Raw genomic sequence first — 18,476 nt, 5'->3', positions numbered from 1 at the left:
CCCAATTTACAGTTTGTTAAAATAGCTACAGTTAACGGTACGGGTTTAAACAGCAAACAGAACAAATACCGGACGGTCGGTATGTGCCTATTTTTTACTTACAGATTCGCGGAGATAAGAGTTATCGATCGGCACGGAACGGCCAAGCTGGCTGGTTTCGATCTTTTGATGATCGAAGAAATCCCCGTTTTCCGGTGCGGGGCCTTCTTTTATACACAAAACCCACGGTGGGGGCTGTTAGTGGCGGTACCCACTCCCAGCGCCCACCGAACCATTTCGAACGGCCCCGGACGGCCCCGATAAAATCGACGCCACGACGGCCGCGGTCTAGCACCCAGCAGTGAAGGTCACGCGCATTTAAACAAATTCAATAGAAACAGTGAAAAATTAGTAACTTCGTTACAGTCTGTGAATTAAATATACTGAAGTTCTAACTGCCTCTCCCCACATTTCCTTGTCTAGTTTAGCATCATAAATAAGACAACGTGCCTTTTCCATGATGGTATGATTGTATCGTTCAGCGACACCATTTTCCTGGGGGTTGTAAGGTACAGTATATTGGATTCTGATACCTCTTTCCAGACAAAATTTCTTAAAACTCTGTGATGAATATTCTCCACCATTGTCACAGCGTAATGCCTGAATTTTTCGGTTAAATTTGGCTTCAGCCATTGCCAAGTAATTTTTAGAACATTGTTCAACTTACGTCACTTGATATTATTTCCAAAAAATTCTTGGCCTTCCGGTCTGCAGGCAGCTTTCTGTAGGGTGAATGAGTCTGTTTTCCCATTTGGCAAATTTCACATAAACCAACAGCTGGGTATTTGGAAGAATGACCCATTCTTCTATGCATTAAAGAATCAGTCTCACTAACTGTTACATAATGTCTTTCTGGTACTAAGAAAGTAATCACATACAAATTTCCTTTTAGAGTTCCAGACAAAATAATATTTCCATTTTTGAGCACCAAAACTTTTCCATTACTAAAAGTTATCTGTAGTCCAAATTCTTGCATTTTCTTGACTCACAACAAGTTATAGTTTAGGTTTTCACATACCCATACATTATTGAGAGTGACCACTTTTCCTGTTGATGTGTTCAGGTTCAGATTTCCTTCCTTTATTGCATTCATTGTTTGACCAGCTTTAGCAACATGTATTTTATTGTCTATAACTTTTCCATTGAATAAAAATTCCTCAAAATTTCTTCCTACTAAATGATTGGTAGCCCCACTATCAACAATGAAATTTACTTCCACTGTTGTTTCTTCGTTGGTAATTAAAGCATTATTTTCTTCCAATGTTATAAATGATATATTCTGGGAGATATCTTTTTCAACATTGCTTTGTTGCACTGAGTGAGCACCCTCTTGAGAGAATTCGGACCTGTCATAACCTCTCCAGGTGCCTCTTCGTCTACCTTGATGTAAATTTCCTCTAGAAAAGGCTTTTTTGGGCATTGTGATCTTTTATGTCCAGCTTGGTTACAGAGATGACAGTTAAATGGAAACTGTCTTGGAAATTGTGCATTTGAGTTATAATTTCCTCTAAAGTTTCCAGAAATACCTCTTCTAGAACCTCTCCAAAAACCCCGTTGCAGTTGTGACCCCATAAAAGCTACATTTCTTTCCACTTCTGGTTTAGATTTTGATTGTCGAGCCTCTTCCAATAATAACTTGTTTTTAACAAAGTCCATGTCAATTGCATTTTGATTTTGGCTAAACATTATATCAATTGCAGTGGTTACAGTTTGACAGGATTCTGGCATTGATGACAACAACTGCAGCACAAGTTCAATATCCTCAATCTTACTTCCAGCTGATTTTAGTTCACACACAGTTTGTTCAAACTCAGTCAAATATTCTGTTAAAGATTTGTTTTCATTATACTTCATTCCTCTCAACTTTCTTTGCAATATTACTTGATTGGCAATTCCCTTATTAGCATAAGTGTTCTTTAGAGATTCCATTATTTCTTTTGCAGAAGTTTTAGTTTTTAAGGTTTCCAGTATATTGTCAGCAACACATTGTATAATTACTGTGCGAGCTTTAATTTCATTTTTCCTGTACTTTTCCAGTTCATCGACTTCAGTGCTTGTAGGCGGATCATCAGTAATAACATTCTTAACACCTTGTTGTTCTAACAATAGTGTTACGCGAAATTCCCAATTTGAAAAAGATGTACCATCAAACGGTTTTACATAAAACAAATTTTGTTTGTCTGCCATTTTCCGCGTTCTTCCAGTTAGTGTTAGATATGCAAATTTCCAGCAGAATTTCTTCACTACTTCCTGGGTATTGAGGTTATGTCGAACTGTTTCAAATTTGTCCAAATTTCCAGTCAAATTTCACAAAGCATTGTCTGGGCCCATAACCTATAGTTTTAGCTTGGCAAGAGCACTCAAATAATACAACTTATTGAGTCAATGAACTAATTAACTGAACTTTATTTAACAATATTTTAAATTAATAACACCACATGTACAGGGTGCTGCATTTTCGATGGTTTTACGGGATACAGAGAAAACGGTAATAGATAGAAAAAAAGTAGCATACGTGTTCTCATCTCTTTTTCTGAGCTGAGATGACTGGCGAAAAGTGGGCGGCGCAAACTTCTTTTGTTTCAAAGATACGGGGGGTTTTCGAAAATTGTTAATTTTTGAACCTCTTCTTTATTTCAGTTGCTCTTAAAGTTATCGAAAAAGGAAGAACGGTTTCCGGTAGTAGTTTTCATGTAGAATCCAACGGCGTAGTCAGTTTTTTTCTATTCCGTTTAGTTTCTCACATATGACAGTAAGTTACATTTTTTTAAATGGAACATCCTATATATTTTTACGTCATTTAATTCTGTTGATTTTTGCCTTTTCAGCGGTGTATGGCAACATATAAGTTTGTAGAGGTTAATCCTGTTATTTTAAAAAAATACCTTTGCTAAGCTAAAAAAAGACCAATATTGTCACGTTGAGGGGTTGCTCAGACGAAGAAAACCACAGGTATACAGGTAAGCCGTTTTTATTTAAGATAAATCAACAAAAGGTCTTACCCCCAGATTGCCAAGTAGGCGAGGATCATGATGTGAGGAGCGTCTGAAGGGTTTCGCGGAGGGCGCACGCTTACCGGGGGTGAATAGAACCCTAGACTAGTGTCCCAGGGCATTCACCACGCCGAATAAGACGCGTTGGTACTGTCAAAGGGAGATAAGTCGGTACGGCAACTAATGCTGCTCGCCCGTGCTATTTCCTTTGGCAGGCTGATTACCGGGTGCTTGCACTTGGTTACCAACTGTTCCACTAGAAGCTACACAGATGGTAATCCCAGACTATCCCAGAGATCAGTGATCTGTACGTGCTTTTGGTACCGTATTTATACTCACATCATGACCCCAATTCTCCAATCTTGCTGACACACACATGGTACTGGGGGAGACCGGGGCAACTTAAGGTAACGGCACCTAGTGTAATGTCTATGTTACATGCCCCCCCCCTACAAGTGTTCGCCCCGGACACTAAGATACCCTAACTGTACAATTCTAACATCGCCTATATACTAATAGGTGGGTTTATGTGGTGGAACGAATCCTTTATTTATCAAAAGTCTTATAATCTAAGCCACTAATCATATTGTGCGCCCGAGGATTTGCCTGAGCGTTCCAGCATCCTTGGCCGCTACTCAGTTCACGGATACCAAGGCTACTAGCTCACGGGTCGTACTGGTGCTGTCATCTATTGGTGCCTTCTGTGAAACTGTTTATTGGCCGGTGGTTCGTCTCGGTCCGGTGTCTGGGTTGTGTGCTAGGTGGCGTTGTTTTCGTGTGGCCCGGTCGATGTGTTCCGTGATAGATGGCGGTACTTGTTGATTGTACTGACCGGTTTGACCTGGGCGGCGTGAAAAAATGCAAAAAAAATGTTTATGTTAGTATTACCTATTATTTATGTTATGTTTTTGTTTAATAAACTAAATCTAGTACCCTACTAATTTTTTTTTTGCTTACTATGCATCGATACTTATTATTACGACTTATACTGTTCAACATTTGGTCCCCGAAGCCCCAAAAGAGTGTGTCAGAATGGAATTTAAAGGTGAGTGGTCGGGTTCGCTCTTTTTTCTTTTCTCTAGGTTTCTGGTCGTCTATTCCAGATTCGCGTGGTTTCCCCCTAAGTTTGCGACGCGCCCGGCGGAGAGTGATCTCGTGCCTGCGTCGTTGGGCACCCGATCTTCCCCAGGTAGGTCCCTGTACTTTCAGCTTGATGTATAATTGGTTGCCTATACCCATTGCTGCTTTAGGATTTTCGAGCGGAGGTGTACTTCTTCAAAGTACGTGGGGAAGACTGGCCGCCGGAGATCCCTCCGGGGCATGTTGTCATCCAGCATGGTTCGTGCTGTGGGCGACTATGCCTTGTAACCTTTGTGTCACGGCTTCGGAGACCAGTAGTTCATTGTTACTACTAAAATAAAAAATAAAAGTTTTTTAGACTAAGTTATATGGCTTATCTATTAATTCTCTAATCCTCCTTATCCCTACTGAGGTGGCTTCTTGCCTGTTTGCAGTTGGCGGGTGTCCGTCATTTGTCGCTGAAGTTGACAGACCACGCCTTTTTCTAGTTCGCTTGCGAGATCGGATGATTCGTCAATTTTTATGACGAAGGTGTTCTGTCCGCGCATGACCTCACCATCTTCATTTTCTTGTGCTGCCGTGTGGGTATTGCTTTGTAGGTGTTTTCTCTCGTCCTGATTTTCCCTTTCTTGACGGTGCTTCTGTGACTTGTGGGTAAGAAAATGCCTTATAAGACTGTAAATGGGGACCGCAATAATTAGCGCCCCTGTTGACCAGGTACATATGAGTAACCAGGAGTTGCCATTGTCCAAGTTTTGGTCCAAGCTTGGTGTCGACGTGGATGACGCCTCCGTTTGTACCGCGTGGGCGACCGCCATTATGGCCGGTCTTTTCAGAAGTAGGTAAATTACAGCTAGGGACAATGTGATGTTCCAAAGAAACATGAATGAATGATTCCCGCTGTGGATTCCCGAAATGTTGGCCGTGGGTATTTTTCGCCATTTTTCGTCTAGTGATTGCCTGATGGTTTTTTCCGAGGATAGATTAAAATGCGGTAGGCTGGTGGTCCAATTGACGTTTAAGCATTCCGTGAGGTTGTGGAAGGTAGGTAGAAATGCTTGGTTATTTGTAGGTTTTAGTACGAACGTCTTTAGGTTGGTCCATGCGGCCGGCAAAATATGTCGAACCGAGGCAGTTGCCTCTTCTATTTTACATGGGAAGCGTTTTTGAATAATGGTTTCCCCGTTTACGTCCAGCTGGCATTGGCAAGGTAGGTTCATTTTCAGAGCTCCTGGTAGATTTAATAACTCTGTTCCTAGGTTAGAAGTTTCCCCTGGGCATGTTATAGATGTGTTGGGCTTAGGGTGGGTTAGCAGGAATTCTTCTGACCCGGTTTCTGAGATAATCATAAGGTTTGACTGGTGGCAGTGCATTGGGCAGTGTTCCGCTATGTCCTCTACTGTTGCCCCATGGAACAGTTTTCGTGCACAAGAAGGGCCCTGTGTTTGATCCCCCGAGAACCTGGGTAAGTAGCATAACCTATCTTGGTATGGTTTACATTCGTGTAGTGCAATTCCTGTTATTTCCTTTAGTATGGTTCTTGTTCTTGTGGTGGCTACTGCCATCATTAATGGTGCATGTTTTATTGTGCATGTCTGTCCCTCCCACGCGAAGGGATTTGTTACCAGCTGGAACAGTCGCCATTTCCTGTTTAGAGAGATCAAAGGGATCTTCACGTGTACCACTAGTAGCCCATCGGAGAAGGTACATTCGCTGATGGGGAGACGAAAATACGATGACACCTGTGCTGTGGATATGGCAAGTTCAAATTCATTTTTCCTTATTTCCCCTTTTATTTTCTTTAAGTGGGACAGAAGTGTTTCGGGTTTTATTAGTGCTAGTGGAATTTGTTTCTGTTTGCATTCTTGCAGAGCTGCCTGACTGCGCATTTTCCTTACAAGGAGAATGATTCTATTTGCCATTCCCAGATTTGCCTCCATATTTGCTTGAACCATCTCTGTCGCCCATTCCTTTTCCAGCTGTTCTTTGTTAACGAACTCCTCCAAGTTATGTATCTTTGATTCCGTCATTCTTATGGCCTGATTCGTTTCTTCCTGACAGCGTTTTTGGTCCTCCGAGCGTGTGCTTAACATTTTTAAGGTGTCCTCCATGGTATCGTGGAGTGCCGTGATGTGTGCCTCTAGTTTCCCTTCCTCCATATACATTGAATCCATTTTTTCTTGCGTGGCTACGCCGCAACAGTAGTTCAAGCCATCCGCTATGAATCCCAAGGAGAGCGTTCTTTTTTCCCTTCTTAATTTTTTAGTTGTTTCCCAGTCTGGATACTCGTTTGCCCTGTATAAACTTATTTCTTTGTCTATTGCCTCCTCCAATTCCCTCAAGTGTTTCCTTCCTTGACAGATATAGCTTTGGTTGGCCCTTTCGCAATTTCCCGGTGGATTTCCCCTTGGGGCTGGGTTTACCTTTGGTTCGGACCAGGGTATTACATAGGTTAGGGGGATTGTGCTTTCGTACATAATAGTGCTGGGGAGTTCCTTCCATGTGGCCCCGGCCGTCACTTCTACGTGTTGGGGCCTTACTATGGTGACCCTGCAATACGAGTGGAATCGGTTAGTATTTTTTGTGGCGCCTGGGCTTCCCTGTATTCTTCTTCGTCTGTTTCTTCAGCTATTTCCCCTAACGTCCATTCGTCATGGAATGGCAGTATTCTGCCTATATGCACCACGTCTGTTTTCCTACCACCCTCTTGTTTTACTTCGTAATTCACCTCGCTTATTTTTTTTGTAATCCTGTACGGCCCAAACCACCTTAACAACAGTTTCTCGCTCTTGCCCACTTTCCTTATTGGTATAAATATTTTTACTCTGTCCCCGACTTCATACTCCCCCTCTCTATGCTTAGAGTCGTAGAGCTCCTTGTCTTTCCCTTGTTTTTTCTGTATGTTGTCTACGGCCAATGCCCTTATCATCAACGCTTTTTCTCTTAGCTCCTTGGCATTCGCGCTCATTTCTTTATCTAAGAGAGCTGCATCCAATGGCAGAGTCGGGCTTCGTGCAAATATTAATTCAAAGGGCGTGAATTGCGTCGTCTCCTGTTTCGCTGTGTTGTACGCGAAGGTGACGAAGGGCAGGTATGAACACCAGTCCGTTTGTTCTGTGTTACAATACAGCGACAGCATGTCGGCTAATGTTTTGTTCAACCTTTCTGTTAGCCCATTGCACGAAGGGTGATATGCTGTGGTGAAGGTGCTTTGGACGCCCATTATTTGTTGAAGCTCTTGCACTATCTCAGACTGGAAAACTTTTCCCCTGTCGCTTAGAATAGTACGGGGTACGCCGTGTATCAAGAGCACCTTTTCTAGCAGAAATCTTGCTACTGGCCCTGCCTTGCCGTTAGGTAGGGCCGCTGTTATCGCGTACCTTGTTGCATAGTCGGTTACCACCACAATGGTTGTCTTTCCCAGACTGCTTTTTCGAAAAGGACCCAACAGGTCTATCCCCAGCTGATCGAACACTTGTCCCACTTGAATAGGCTGGAGTAGCCCTAGGGGTTTTCTGTTTGAGGGTCCTTTTCTTGCTTGACAATCCCTGCATCCCCGTATGTACTTGTGCACGTCCTTCACCATGTTGTCCCAGTAGTATTTTGGGCTTAGTCTACTCAGAGTTTTGGTCATACCCATGTGTCCACTGGTGGGTGCGTTGTGGGCTTCCCATAGCACTTCCTCCCTTAGTGCCCGTGGTATTACGAGCGCATATTCTAAGCCGTCTTTATCTGCGGTGGCTTTGTATAATATGTTGTCCCTTATTCTGAAATTCTTTGCCTTTCGTCGTGTTATTGCGTCGCTGGTACTATTTTCGGGGTCCATGATTGCTTCTCTTAATTCCCTTAAATCCTTGTCTCTGTTTTGCAGTTCGTCTATCTTTACTGTCGAGATGGTGAAGGTGGGCACGTCATCTAACTCCTCGATTTCCATATTATCTATATGTAGAGCGGGGTTGCGAGATAGACAGTCTGCGTCCTGATGCTTGCTGCCTTTCTTGTATACCACCGAGTAGTCGAACTCAGCTAGTTTTAGTGCCCACCGTGCTAACCGCCTAGAGTGGTCTTTTATGTTGTGTATCCAACAGAGTGCATGGTGGTCGGTGACTATTACCACCGGTCTTCCGTAAATGAGATGTCTCAAGTACGTCATCCCCCATACAGCGGCCAGCAGTTCCAATTCACTTATAGAGTAGTTTCTCTCAGCTTTTGATAGTGACCTGCTTATGTATGCTATGGCGTGGTTTTGCTTGTCATCTCCTTCCTGCAATAGTATTGCCCCAATGCCCTCTGTGCATGCGTCTGTGTGGAGGGTGCACCCGATGTTAGGGTTGTAGTGTTTCAACACTGGGGCTGTCGTCAGCCGTTCCTTCAGTTCCTGAAATGCCTTTTCCTGTTCTGTACCCCAATAAAATTTGTTTTTCTCTGTGGCCTCATGTAAGGGCCGTGCCAATACTGAATAATTTTTTATAAATTTCCTGTAGCATAGGCCCAGGAAACTTTGGAGCTCTTTAGTTTTCCTTGGTGTCGGGAATTCTTTAATCCCTGTTAGCTTCCCTTCTTCGGGGTATATGCCTTCCCCGCTTACTGTATAACCCAGTATTCTTACTTGCTCTTGCAGGTACTCGCATTTGCTAGGTTTTAGCGTTAGGTTAGCTTCTCTCATCCGTGTGAATACTTTTTCCAACTTCTCGATGTGATCTTCTAGGTTTTCGGAGAATATTATTATATCGTCTAGATATATCAGAATTTCCCTCCACTTAAGATCTCCAAAAACTTTGTCCGCTAGCTGCTGGAAGGTGGCTGGGGCATTGCAGAGTCCGAAGCTTAACACGTTGAACTCATAGGAGCCATGCCCTTGTGCCGTGAAGGCCGTATATTGCTTAGAGGTTTCCTCGATCGGAATCTGCCAATACCCTGAGAACATGTCCAGTGTCGTGAAATATCTGGCTCTCCCCAGATAGGTCAATATATCATCTATCTGCGGTAGGGGGTAGCAGGATTTTTTCGTCACCGGGTTGATGGTTCTTTTGTAATCCACACAGAATCTGGTGGACCCGTCCTTTTTCTTAACTAGGACTACAGGGCTTGCCCAGGGAGATTGGCAGGGTCTTATTACCCCACAGTCTAGCATTTCCTGTATCTGGGTATCTATTATCTCCCTTTCGTTCTGTGAGACCTTGTACGGGCGGCATTTTACCGGCTTGTCCTCAGTTACCTCTATCTTGTGTTCGATAAGGTCTGTTTTTCCCATGAATTTGGGTGATTTGCAGAACACATCCTCGTAACTCGACAACAGTTTTTTTAATTTTTCTTTAAAACGTCCTTCTGGTATGTGTTCACCCTTTCATCGTTTGATTGACGGACCGAGAATACCTGACTTGATGCTGCTTCTTTTTCAATTTTTGCTATTGTGGTGCCTTTATACACTATTCTTGGCGTTGGGCCGACGTTTTTGAGTTCTATCGTGGGGCTCTCTCTGTCTTGCCCGTAGTTGCCCAGTAGGTGGTTCCTGATCAACCAGTTTTCATTAGGCACCACGTGTGTTCCCTCTGTTGGAGTATTCTGCGGTCGTGTTTTTATTGTTCTTGTCTCGCCAGGCATGATGACCACGTCTTCTGTAGCCCTTAATTTAGTTTGTTCTGGCGGGATTTCCTCAAAGTAGTTTGGTAGGATTTCCCATCCTGTTTTCGCTTTACTGGCGCGTGTTTTCCTCTTTCCTTTTCCTTTTGATATCCAGATTTCTATGTTGGGGCCTCTAAACGCGTCTGTTAGTATTTTCTTGTTGGTTGGCCAGCTTGTGGGATCGCCTCGTTGGCTTAACCTTGGTAAGGCGATGCTCCTAATTTCATGTTGATTCGCCCATTGTCTCAGTGCCGTGCAGCATCTTCTGAAAGGTTCGATGGCGACTGAATGGGCGTTTTCCTCTTTGGCCGTCATCTGAACTATCTGTCGGCCGTTTTTTGAGAAGAAATCCAGTTCTCCCATGTGGGAGTCATTCATTTTTTCTACCCCTGCGTGGCTTCTGATGACCTTAGCAATACCCCCGTCGTTGCAGGGTGTCGTGGATACTGTAAATGCCCAAGCCGTGTTCTTCGGGAAGGAGAAAATCGATCTGGGCACCTCGTGTATGCTAGGCTCTGGTACCCGTGAATTTGCTTGTTTTTCCCTGTTTTTTCCCGCTTTTGCTTGCTGGGTTGCTCTGCTTGGGTCATTTTTCTTGTTTTGCGGGTGTAAATGTGGGTTTTGTTTGGTTGCGCTTTTTTTGTATCCACCAAAAATTCCATTCCCAAGATGAGGGGTTGGGGTGGGTTTCTTAGTATAGTCGCTCGTATGTCCCATTTCCCTACGTAGTTCCCTACTATCTCTAGTGATGTTTTCGTTTCCCCCAGGCTGGGGATCTTCTGGCCCCCTGCCGTGAGCAGGAGGGTGGAGTGTCTTGTGCTTCTTTGCTTGTTTTCTATTAGGTGATCGCTTACTATGTTCAGCTCCGCCCCTGTGTCTATTATTGCTGGTATAAAAAATCCATTTAAAATAACGTTGATTGTTAATACCTTGTTGCACGCGGGCCCCCAAGTGGAGAGGGTGACGGGACTCAATTTTGCCACCCATTGTTGTTTGGGTGCTGCGGCCTGCTTCTGCAGGTTGCGGCGAAGTGCCCGATTTTACCACACCGGTAGCACGTGGGCCTGTTATCTCGTGCCCTTGTGACCGAGTAACGTCTCTGAGGCGGGGGGGTGCGCCTTGTGTCATATTCCCTTCTGGGTGGTGGCGGGGTTCTTTCCCTTGTGAAAGGGCGGCGGTTTTCGTATCGTACTGGCCTTGTCAAGCTGGAATTATCGTATGCTTGACGCTGTGGGCGAAATGTGGGCGTGTCTCTGTAGCCCGGGCGGCGGGTTTCGTACCGTGCCGGTTCCCCAAAGTTTGTGTTATCATATACCCGCCGTTGTGGCTGAAATGTGGGCGTCGAGGGTCGTGGGGGTGGTTCTGTGGGGGCGTTATCCATCGTGATGCACAATAACTTGATTTCTTCTAGCGATCTAGGTGGCTGGTTGGGGAAGTGTGTGAGCCAGTAGTACCTAGCTTTGGCTTCGGTTGTTAAACCCTCTTGAAAGATCTCCTGGAATTCCCCAAAATCGATATTCCGCTTGTATTCCTCGTAGCGGACCCTTAGGTCGTAAAAATAGTTTCTTGTGGGTTCTAACGGGTCCTGTGTTCTCTCTCGGACTCTTGCCAGCAGACGTAGGCTGCTGTTGCTGTCGTCGAACTCATTTTTAAATGGCTGACATATGAGGGGCCAGTTACTGTCCGGGTGGCCTACTTTATATTCTGTGTACCATAAACTTGCAGCCCCCTGCAGAAAAGATTGAAAGTACAGAATCTTCAGGGCATCATTCCAATTGTTGGCCACTGCCATTCGGTCATATGTTGCTATGAAAGATTGTGCTGAATCTTTGCAGGGGTTGAAAGTTGGGGGGCTGATAAACTGTGGCAAAGCGGGCGTTTTTTCCCCCGTTTCTACCGTGGAGATCGTAATGTTTGCCATTGCGCCGGTAAGTGTCTTCGATTCCCTGTTTATCCCCTGGGAATGTGCTTGATTAATTATTGTTACGTTCTCTATGTCTGCGTCACTTTTTCCTGCTTCTGTGGCGTCTTTTTGCCGTACCAGGGTCAGGGTGATATAACTCGGCGATCCCTCTGTATTTTGGTTCTGAATGTTCCAAACACTCGAACTTCTGTGCCTTGGTGCAAATGGGCTGTCGGGTTTTGCGGATCTCAAATTGTACCCTTTATTCATTCCCTTTTTCCTGCGCCGTTAACTGCGTCTGCGAGGGCGTGTCCACCAATTTGGAGATTAGCAGACGGGGATGAAACGAGGCGCCTCCACCATGTCACGTTGAGGGGTTGCTCAGACGAAGAAAACCACAGGTATACAGGTAAGCCGTTTTTATTTAAGATAAATCAACAAAAGGTCTTACCCCCAGATTGCCAAGTAGGCGAGGATCATGATGTGAGGAGCGTCTGAAGGGTTTCGCGGAGGGCGCACGCTTACCGGGGGTGAATAGAACCCTAGACTAGTGTCCCAGGGCATTCACCACGCCGAATAAGACGCGTTGGTACTGTCAAAGGGAGATAAGTCGGTACGGCAACTAATGCTGCTCGCCCGTGCTATTTCCTTTGGCAGGCTGATTACCGGGTGCTTGCACTTGGTTACCAACTGTTCCACTAGAAGCTACACAGATGGTAATCCCAGACTATCCCAGAGATCAGTGATCTGTACGTGCTTTTGGTACCGTATTTATACTCACATCATGACCCCAATTCTCCAATCTTGCTGACACACACATGGTACTGGGGGAGACCGGGGCAACTTAAGGTAACGGCACCTAGTGTAATGTCTATGTTACAATATCTAAAATACCAAACAAAATCGGAAATCATATAAACTAACACATCAGAAAATTAATTATTTTTAATAAATCTTATTAAAAATCTAAGTTACAAACAGTTCTACCGTCACTTTAATAAGAAAAGTGGCAATTTCTATTTTCTACTATTTTTAAGGTAGAAGTTGAAAAAACTGTTTATAAACGACATGTAACATGTTAATAAGAATATAGCCAAATTTTGTTTCAACTGTGGGTATTTTTATACATATTATTTAGCACTTTTTTGTTAAGGAAACGCTTTTTTTTCCAATTACCAAGATTAACGTTTACAAACTTATATGTTTTAATACACCGTTGAAAAAGTAAAAATCAACAGAATTAAATAAACTAAAATTATATAGGGTGTTCCATTAAAAAAAATATAACTTAGTGTCATATGTCAGAAACTAAACGTAATAGAAAAAAACTGACTACGCCATTGGATTCTACGTCAAAACTTCTACCGGAAATCGTTTTACCTTTTTTGATAATTTTAATAGCAAATGAAATACAGAGGAGGTTCCAAAATGACCAATTTTCAAAAGCCCCCCGTATCTTTGAAACAAAAGAAGTTTGCGCAGCCCACTCTTCGCCAGTCATCTCAGCTCGGAAAAAGAGATCGGAACACGTATGCTACTTTTTTTCTATCTATTACCGTTTTCTCTGTACACCGTAAAACCATCGAAAATGCAGCACCCTGTACAGTACAGTTTTTAGTGACAAGTTTTGTTGACAAGACAGAACTTATGTCAAGTCACGCACTGACTGAATAAAGGAATAGGTTATGCTAAAGCAAAGCGCTCCCTATACTACAACTAGTACAAGCGTACAACACACTCAGATGTGTATTCCTACACCACCTACTACCTATTACACTATTATTATACATATTACATTACTGAATATTTAAAACTACCTAATTAACGGTTTGCGCCCCAGATAAAGGTAAGGCTTAAAATGCTTTTAAAATTACATTTTTGGCAACATTTTTTGTTTTCAAGATGTTTTCCGTCGAAGAACGAGTACAAATTATTAAATGGTACTATTCTGGTTGTACAGTGGAGGAAATTATCGGAAGATTCATATTTATGTTTGAAAATCGACCTGTGCCAGCGAGTACGACAATTAAAGATATGGTCCATAGATTTGAAAATACTGGGTGTACGCAAAACTGTACCAAATGTAGAAATCACGATTTTCCGCAGCCTCCCGAAGGTATCCGTCATCCTCGAAATGAAAATCAAGAGCAGCGCGAAACGGCAGTTTGCAGTTTGACAGAACTCAACTTCCCATGTAATAGTACTGCTATTGCTGCGGAGCTTGTCATTGCACCAACTACTGTGCGAAATATTTTAAAACGGAACAAGTACCGGTGCTATAAGTTACGCACAACACAAGAAATATTTCCGGAAGACTGCGAAAAACTAATGTTGTTTTGCCAAGACATGATTGAAAGGTCTAACCAAGACAACACTTTCATAGCTAATATTTTATTTACCGATGAGTCCTCTTTTTCCTTGCATGGTCATCACAATCCGTCCGTTACTGTGGCTTATTCAAGGGAAAATAGGCATATAAGCGTACCTATTCGGACTCAATATCCGCAAAAGGTCAATGTGTGGGCTGGCATTTTAAACAATCATATTATAGGACCTTTTTTTATTGATGGAAACTTAAATGCCAATAAGTATTTAAACCTTTTAAGAGAGAACGTGCTACCAGCTGTACATAATCTGAACATTAACTTGCAGGAAATCTGGTTCCACCAAGACGGTTGTCCAGCGCATAATGCCAGAGACGTACAAGCATTTTTGCACCAAACATTTCCAAATCGTCTGATTTGCAGAAATGGTACTGTCAATTGGCCTTTTCTATCGCCCCAAATGACTTCTTTCTTTGGGGGCATGTAACCTAAAAACTTTACGGTCATCGTCACATGAGGGCTGAAGATTTAGGCCAATTGCGACAGAAAATAGTTCAAATACTAGGTTCTATTTCTAATCAAACTTTCATTAACGTGCGTCAGGAATTTTATGACAGGTTAGGCTACTGCTTGGCTAAAGCAGGAGATTTATTTGAGAACGAAATCAAATAAATGTTACGTTATTATTATTCTCTTAACTATCATTTCTTTCGAGTTTTCTGCTGTTCTTGCCACTTCTGCATAAACAATTTGTTATAAGCGTCCCTAAAGAAAGAAATATGGTGGTCAAATCAGGCATACTGGCCAGTTAACAGTACCATCACGCCAATCCACCGTAAGAAAAAAAGAATGAGCTGGACAGCCGCCATGTTAATACCAACACATGGTCATTCATCGATTTAAATTTATTTCTTTATTTTCTTCGTTCTCTCTTAAGAAGTAGCGTATTTTGTCGCGTTAATATTTCCATCAATAAAAAAGACCAATATTATCGCCCACAATGTCACACCAAACATTAACCATTCAAGGTAGGGACCTTTCTTTTTCAAAAAAGAAAAAAATAATAAAATGTTCTTGCGTAGCGAAGCAACAACAATTTAAGTTTTTTTTTGAAAAACGTACATTTATCATACACACACAGGACATTCGTCATTTTAAACTAAAACTTGAATGTTACCACTTTAATATTTTTGTACTACTACAACAGCTGACATTTTCGCTCACTTTTGACAACATAAAGTACGCACACCTTTCCGCGGATAAAGTAGATTTCAATAAGTTGTTACACTATTATTGAAATTGATGTTTCTCTACAGATATTACCAGTAACATTTGAGACAGGCATCAATTGAACAACAAATTGGGCACTATATTGACACCATCAAACTGTTGAACCAATGCTCTTGGTCAGTTACTACAATCACAATGCCCTCTGTGTTCAATTGTTGATTATACAGGGTGTTTTATTAAAAATCAGTCATTCCAAATCATTGGCATCTATTTGGTTCATCCCTTACAATTCAAATAAGCTGTGATCAAGTTGTGAGGGAAGTTATAGTTTATAAACGGCTACCTAATAATATACGAGTAGTTACAGTACAGATACAATTTTTTTAAGAATTTAGGCTAAGTGCGTAGGGATTAAGTAAGTAAGTATAATGATTTTGAAGTGTTTTCCAAACTTTGAAGCTGTGATCTAGAAAGATTACTTTCTGATGTTTTTTCCACATCTGAGACAGACATCACAATGGCTAAGATGCAAACAAAATACCAGAAAGTAATTTCATTAGATTAAACAAGAGTTTACACATGCATAGATTTATTTGCGCCAATAAAAACAAGTAGTACAAACTTGCATGTAAGTCGATGTTTATACGTGCAAATTTAATTTACTTGGACACAAGTTTTTATTGGCGCAAGTAAATCTATGCATGTGTAAACTCTCCTTTAGGTAAAAATAGGATAACTAAAAACTAAACTTAAATTAAAAACAATTATAAGTAGGTACCTACATTTACATACACATAAGAAGAATTTTGGTGTGTTTAGAGTGTCTATCTCATTTTACCCGAGATTTGACCTCATTCTGACAAAACAAGATAGTTTAGATAGTCTATGTTACTACAGTTCAAAACTCAGATCAATACTATCGCCAAACCAAAACCACCAAAATATGCTATTTGTCAAGTGTAAACTATAATACTATGTAACTATTATTATTATACATAATCAAAAAAAAAAAACTGTCTCAAATAGTATGTAATTAACTTAAAATTTGTTACTATCCAGTTATTATTGTTCCTATTATTGATTAACAACATTGTTGTTTTATTGGCTATAATAAAGCACATTATAAAAATGACATCATTTATACCTATGTTATGTTGCTTTACCCTAGAGGTATAATAATTACCAGCTACAAATGCAGTTGCATTCCAAAACAGTACAACCATGCTGATTTTTTGCATTCTGAAATTAGATCAGTAAATTAGGTTTCTCATACCTTGCTATTCAAACATTCAACTAAGTATCAACCTTATTATCATCAAGGAAGTTCCTTATGAGCTGGTTTGTTAAATCTTCACTTTGGTTGCTGGAAACAAAAGTTATGGTGTTGTTTGCTTTTAACAGGATATTACTTTTGGTCTTCAATTCAGTTTAACTTCATCAATGTGGATGTGATGTGAGCCTTACAAGTTAGGTTTGGCACTTCTTTCAGTCACTTTTATTATGGCGTAAAAAGGGTCATTCTTTGTTGTTTTGCCAAAATCTTACAATATAGGGGTATATTACTTGCTTATTAATATGATTATCACTGTTATTGCTGTGTGTTATTGTCATTCTAATGTTTAGTGTGGTAAACAAGCAAGGTTCGACAAAGAAAGACAAGACATTTGAGGTTAGATTGCTTTGCAATCGCATTTGACAGTTGAAGTTTACCACAATAGGGAGGTGTCGCAACGCAATAGCAGTTCGTGAGTTCGAATAGTAACAGTTTTCTGTCAAAAATCACAACTAACCGAGATATTTGACATGAAATGCAACAGTGTTATACGAAAAACAATTATTATTATTCAAATTTTAAAACAAATTACACAGAAACCGAACTAAATATGTTGTAAATGGAAATAATTAGGAATGTTCTAATAACAAATTTATCTAAGTAATTATAATCCAGTTGGTAAATTCAGTCAGTTTGACAACACTGGGGCAAAATTATGGCCTACTTGGAATTTTTGGACGTGTTCTGTCTTTGTCCCGCGCATGCAATCATCTATGTTTCTCTGTCCGTTACACGGTTTTCCTATGGACGGTTTTGGATTTACCATACGTGTATGAAGAATATCTATTTCATGTCTATTAGGAGTAATAAAAAACGCGTTTTACTGTGCGCCCGCACGAATATTTTTTTCCGTGCGCTGAATTAATTAGCACAAACCTGCATTGTCATTTAATATGTAAATACTGGAATATTTATACCCTGATTATTATAACTTTAGTTTCACGTTATAACACAGGTGATTCTATTGCCAACGAAACTTACTGGACAATAACATTGCATAGAAAAGGATATTTAAATTACGCGCCTTAAAATATGTTGGCAATACTGTGCAATGTTGTCGTCTGTTTTTCGATTTTCTTACTACCGAGCTATTCTGATCACCGATTATCTCACCCGATCGTTATACGTCTCGAAGTATCAAAGTTTGACGTAAATATCAGCTTTTTCGAAATTTGTTGTAACTTGTGATCCTATTTTACGTTCCTGTGGTCATTAAACGGTTTACTTGTGGACAAACCACATTCCAACAACCTGCCACGTAGCTACCTGTTATGCCAAAACCGTCGAATACTGATTCCAAACGACTTTATTCTATTAGATGCAAAGCTTGCATCTACAGTTTGATCTAAAAATGTGTCTGCAGTACTAAAGCTAAGTATTATCATTATCATTTACTAGCATGAGTAAGCTTATTCAACCAATAAAAAAACATTGAATTGTTAAGCGTCTTCCTGAAAATCTACGCAAATAAACATATCTCCATTATTACTCAAGTTTAGGTATACACAAACGCCGAGTAAAACACATCAGATCTTAAAACCCTCAACTCAGGGTCTCCTAAACTCGCTTAAACTAAGCTTCCCTCAATCTCAATACCCTAAAAGTTTAATTAAAACAGTAAAAACCACTCAGACCTTTCTGAAAATGCAATTCAAAATGTAATTTGTTTGAACTTCCGGTGTTCGGCTTTGTCTCACACCTGAATTGGTCATACGCGCACGGAAATACCTTTATTTCTGTACTCCTAATGAAATATACTATTTTTTCGAAAAGATTTTATCGTTCCATACTCCCTGTATGCATTGTTGTTCCTTGTTGTTTTTATACTGGCAGGGCAGGTAGCAGGTAAAGTGACATATTTTGACTGCATCACGACCCGACATCTTTTGAACGTCAAAAGGGCATTTTATGATTGTTTGGAATACTGTTTGGCTTCAAACGGAGGTCAC

At 41.2% G+C, this 18,476-nt stretch overlaps 2 protein-coding genes and 2 long non-coding RNA genes across 7 annotated transcripts in view; 2 read left to right on the top strand and 2 right to left on the bottom strand.

The window, feature by feature from the left end:
• Positions 1 to 18,476, top strand: part of LOC145739522 (uncharacterized) — a 162,840-nt gene that overhangs the window by 80,689 nt on the left and 63,675 nt on the right. The window lies entirely within an intron of this gene.
• LOC145739524 (uncharacterized) lies at positions 3,013 to 16,326 on the top strand. 4 transcript variants are annotated; one of them, XM_081994919.1, is made up of 8 exons: positions 3,013 to 4,077; positions 4,136 to 4,221; positions 4,283 to 4,766; positions 4,830 to 5,156; positions 5,207 to 5,322; positions 5,372 to 5,577; positions 5,645 to 12,041; positions 12,098 to 12,749. In XM_081994919.1, exons 1-3 carry the CDS (start codon positions 4,065 to 4,067, stop codon positions 4,445 to 4,447), a joined length of 264 nt encoding a protein of 87 aa, XP_081851045.1. In that variant the 5' UTR covers positions 3,013 to 4,064; the 3' UTR covers positions 4,448 to 4,766; positions 4,830 to 5,156; positions 5,207 to 5,322; positions 5,372 to 5,577; positions 5,645 to 12,041; positions 12,098 to 12,749. The 4 variants fall into 4 exon arrangements, with proteins under 4 accessions (XP_081851045.1, XP_081851044.1, XP_081851042.1 ...); XM_081994918.1 differs by lacking the exons at positions 3,013 to 4,077; positions 4,136 to 4,221; positions 4,283 to 4,766; ... (1 more) ...; positions 5,207 to 5,322; positions 5,372 to 5,577 and having other exon boundaries at positions 11,335 to 12,041; positions 12,098 to 12,229; positions 12,298 to 16,326; XM_081994916.1 differs by lacking the exons at positions 3,013 to 4,077; positions 4,136 to 4,221; positions 4,283 to 4,766; ... (1 more) ...; positions 5,207 to 5,322; positions 5,372 to 5,577 and having other exon boundaries at positions 11,335 to 12,041; positions 12,098 to 16,326.
• The window catches only part of LOC145739533 (uncharacterized), a 177,733-nt gene continuing 168,387 nt past the window's right edge, over positions 9,131 to 18,476 (bottom strand). Inside the window, exon 2 of the long non-coding RNA XR_014181070.1 lies at positions 9,131 to 9,330. This is a non-coding gene — a long non-coding RNA (uncharacterized LOC145739533). The remainder of the gene's footprint in view (positions 9,331 to 18,476) is intronic.
• On the bottom strand, positions 15,445 to 18,217 carry LOC145739532 (uncharacterized). The gene is made up of 2 exons (XR_014181069.1): positions 16,500 to 18,217; positions 15,445 to 16,433 (listed from the first exon to the last, which is right to left on the bottom strand). It is a non-coding gene; the product is annotated as an uncharacterized LOC145739532 (long non-coding RNA).

This window comes from Ips typographus, unplaced genomic scaffold (assembly GCF_016097725.1).
Source record: "Ips typographus isolate SLU unplaced genomic scaffold, UJ_Ityp_2.0 IpsContig33, whole genome shotgun sequence".
Classification (NCBI taxonomy): domain Eukaryota; kingdom Metazoa; phylum Arthropoda; class Insecta; order Coleoptera; family Curculionidae; genus Ips; species Ips typographus.
The sequence above is the reverse complement of the archived record's forward strand: the minus strand, read 5'-3'. Positions and strand labels throughout refer to the sequence as shown.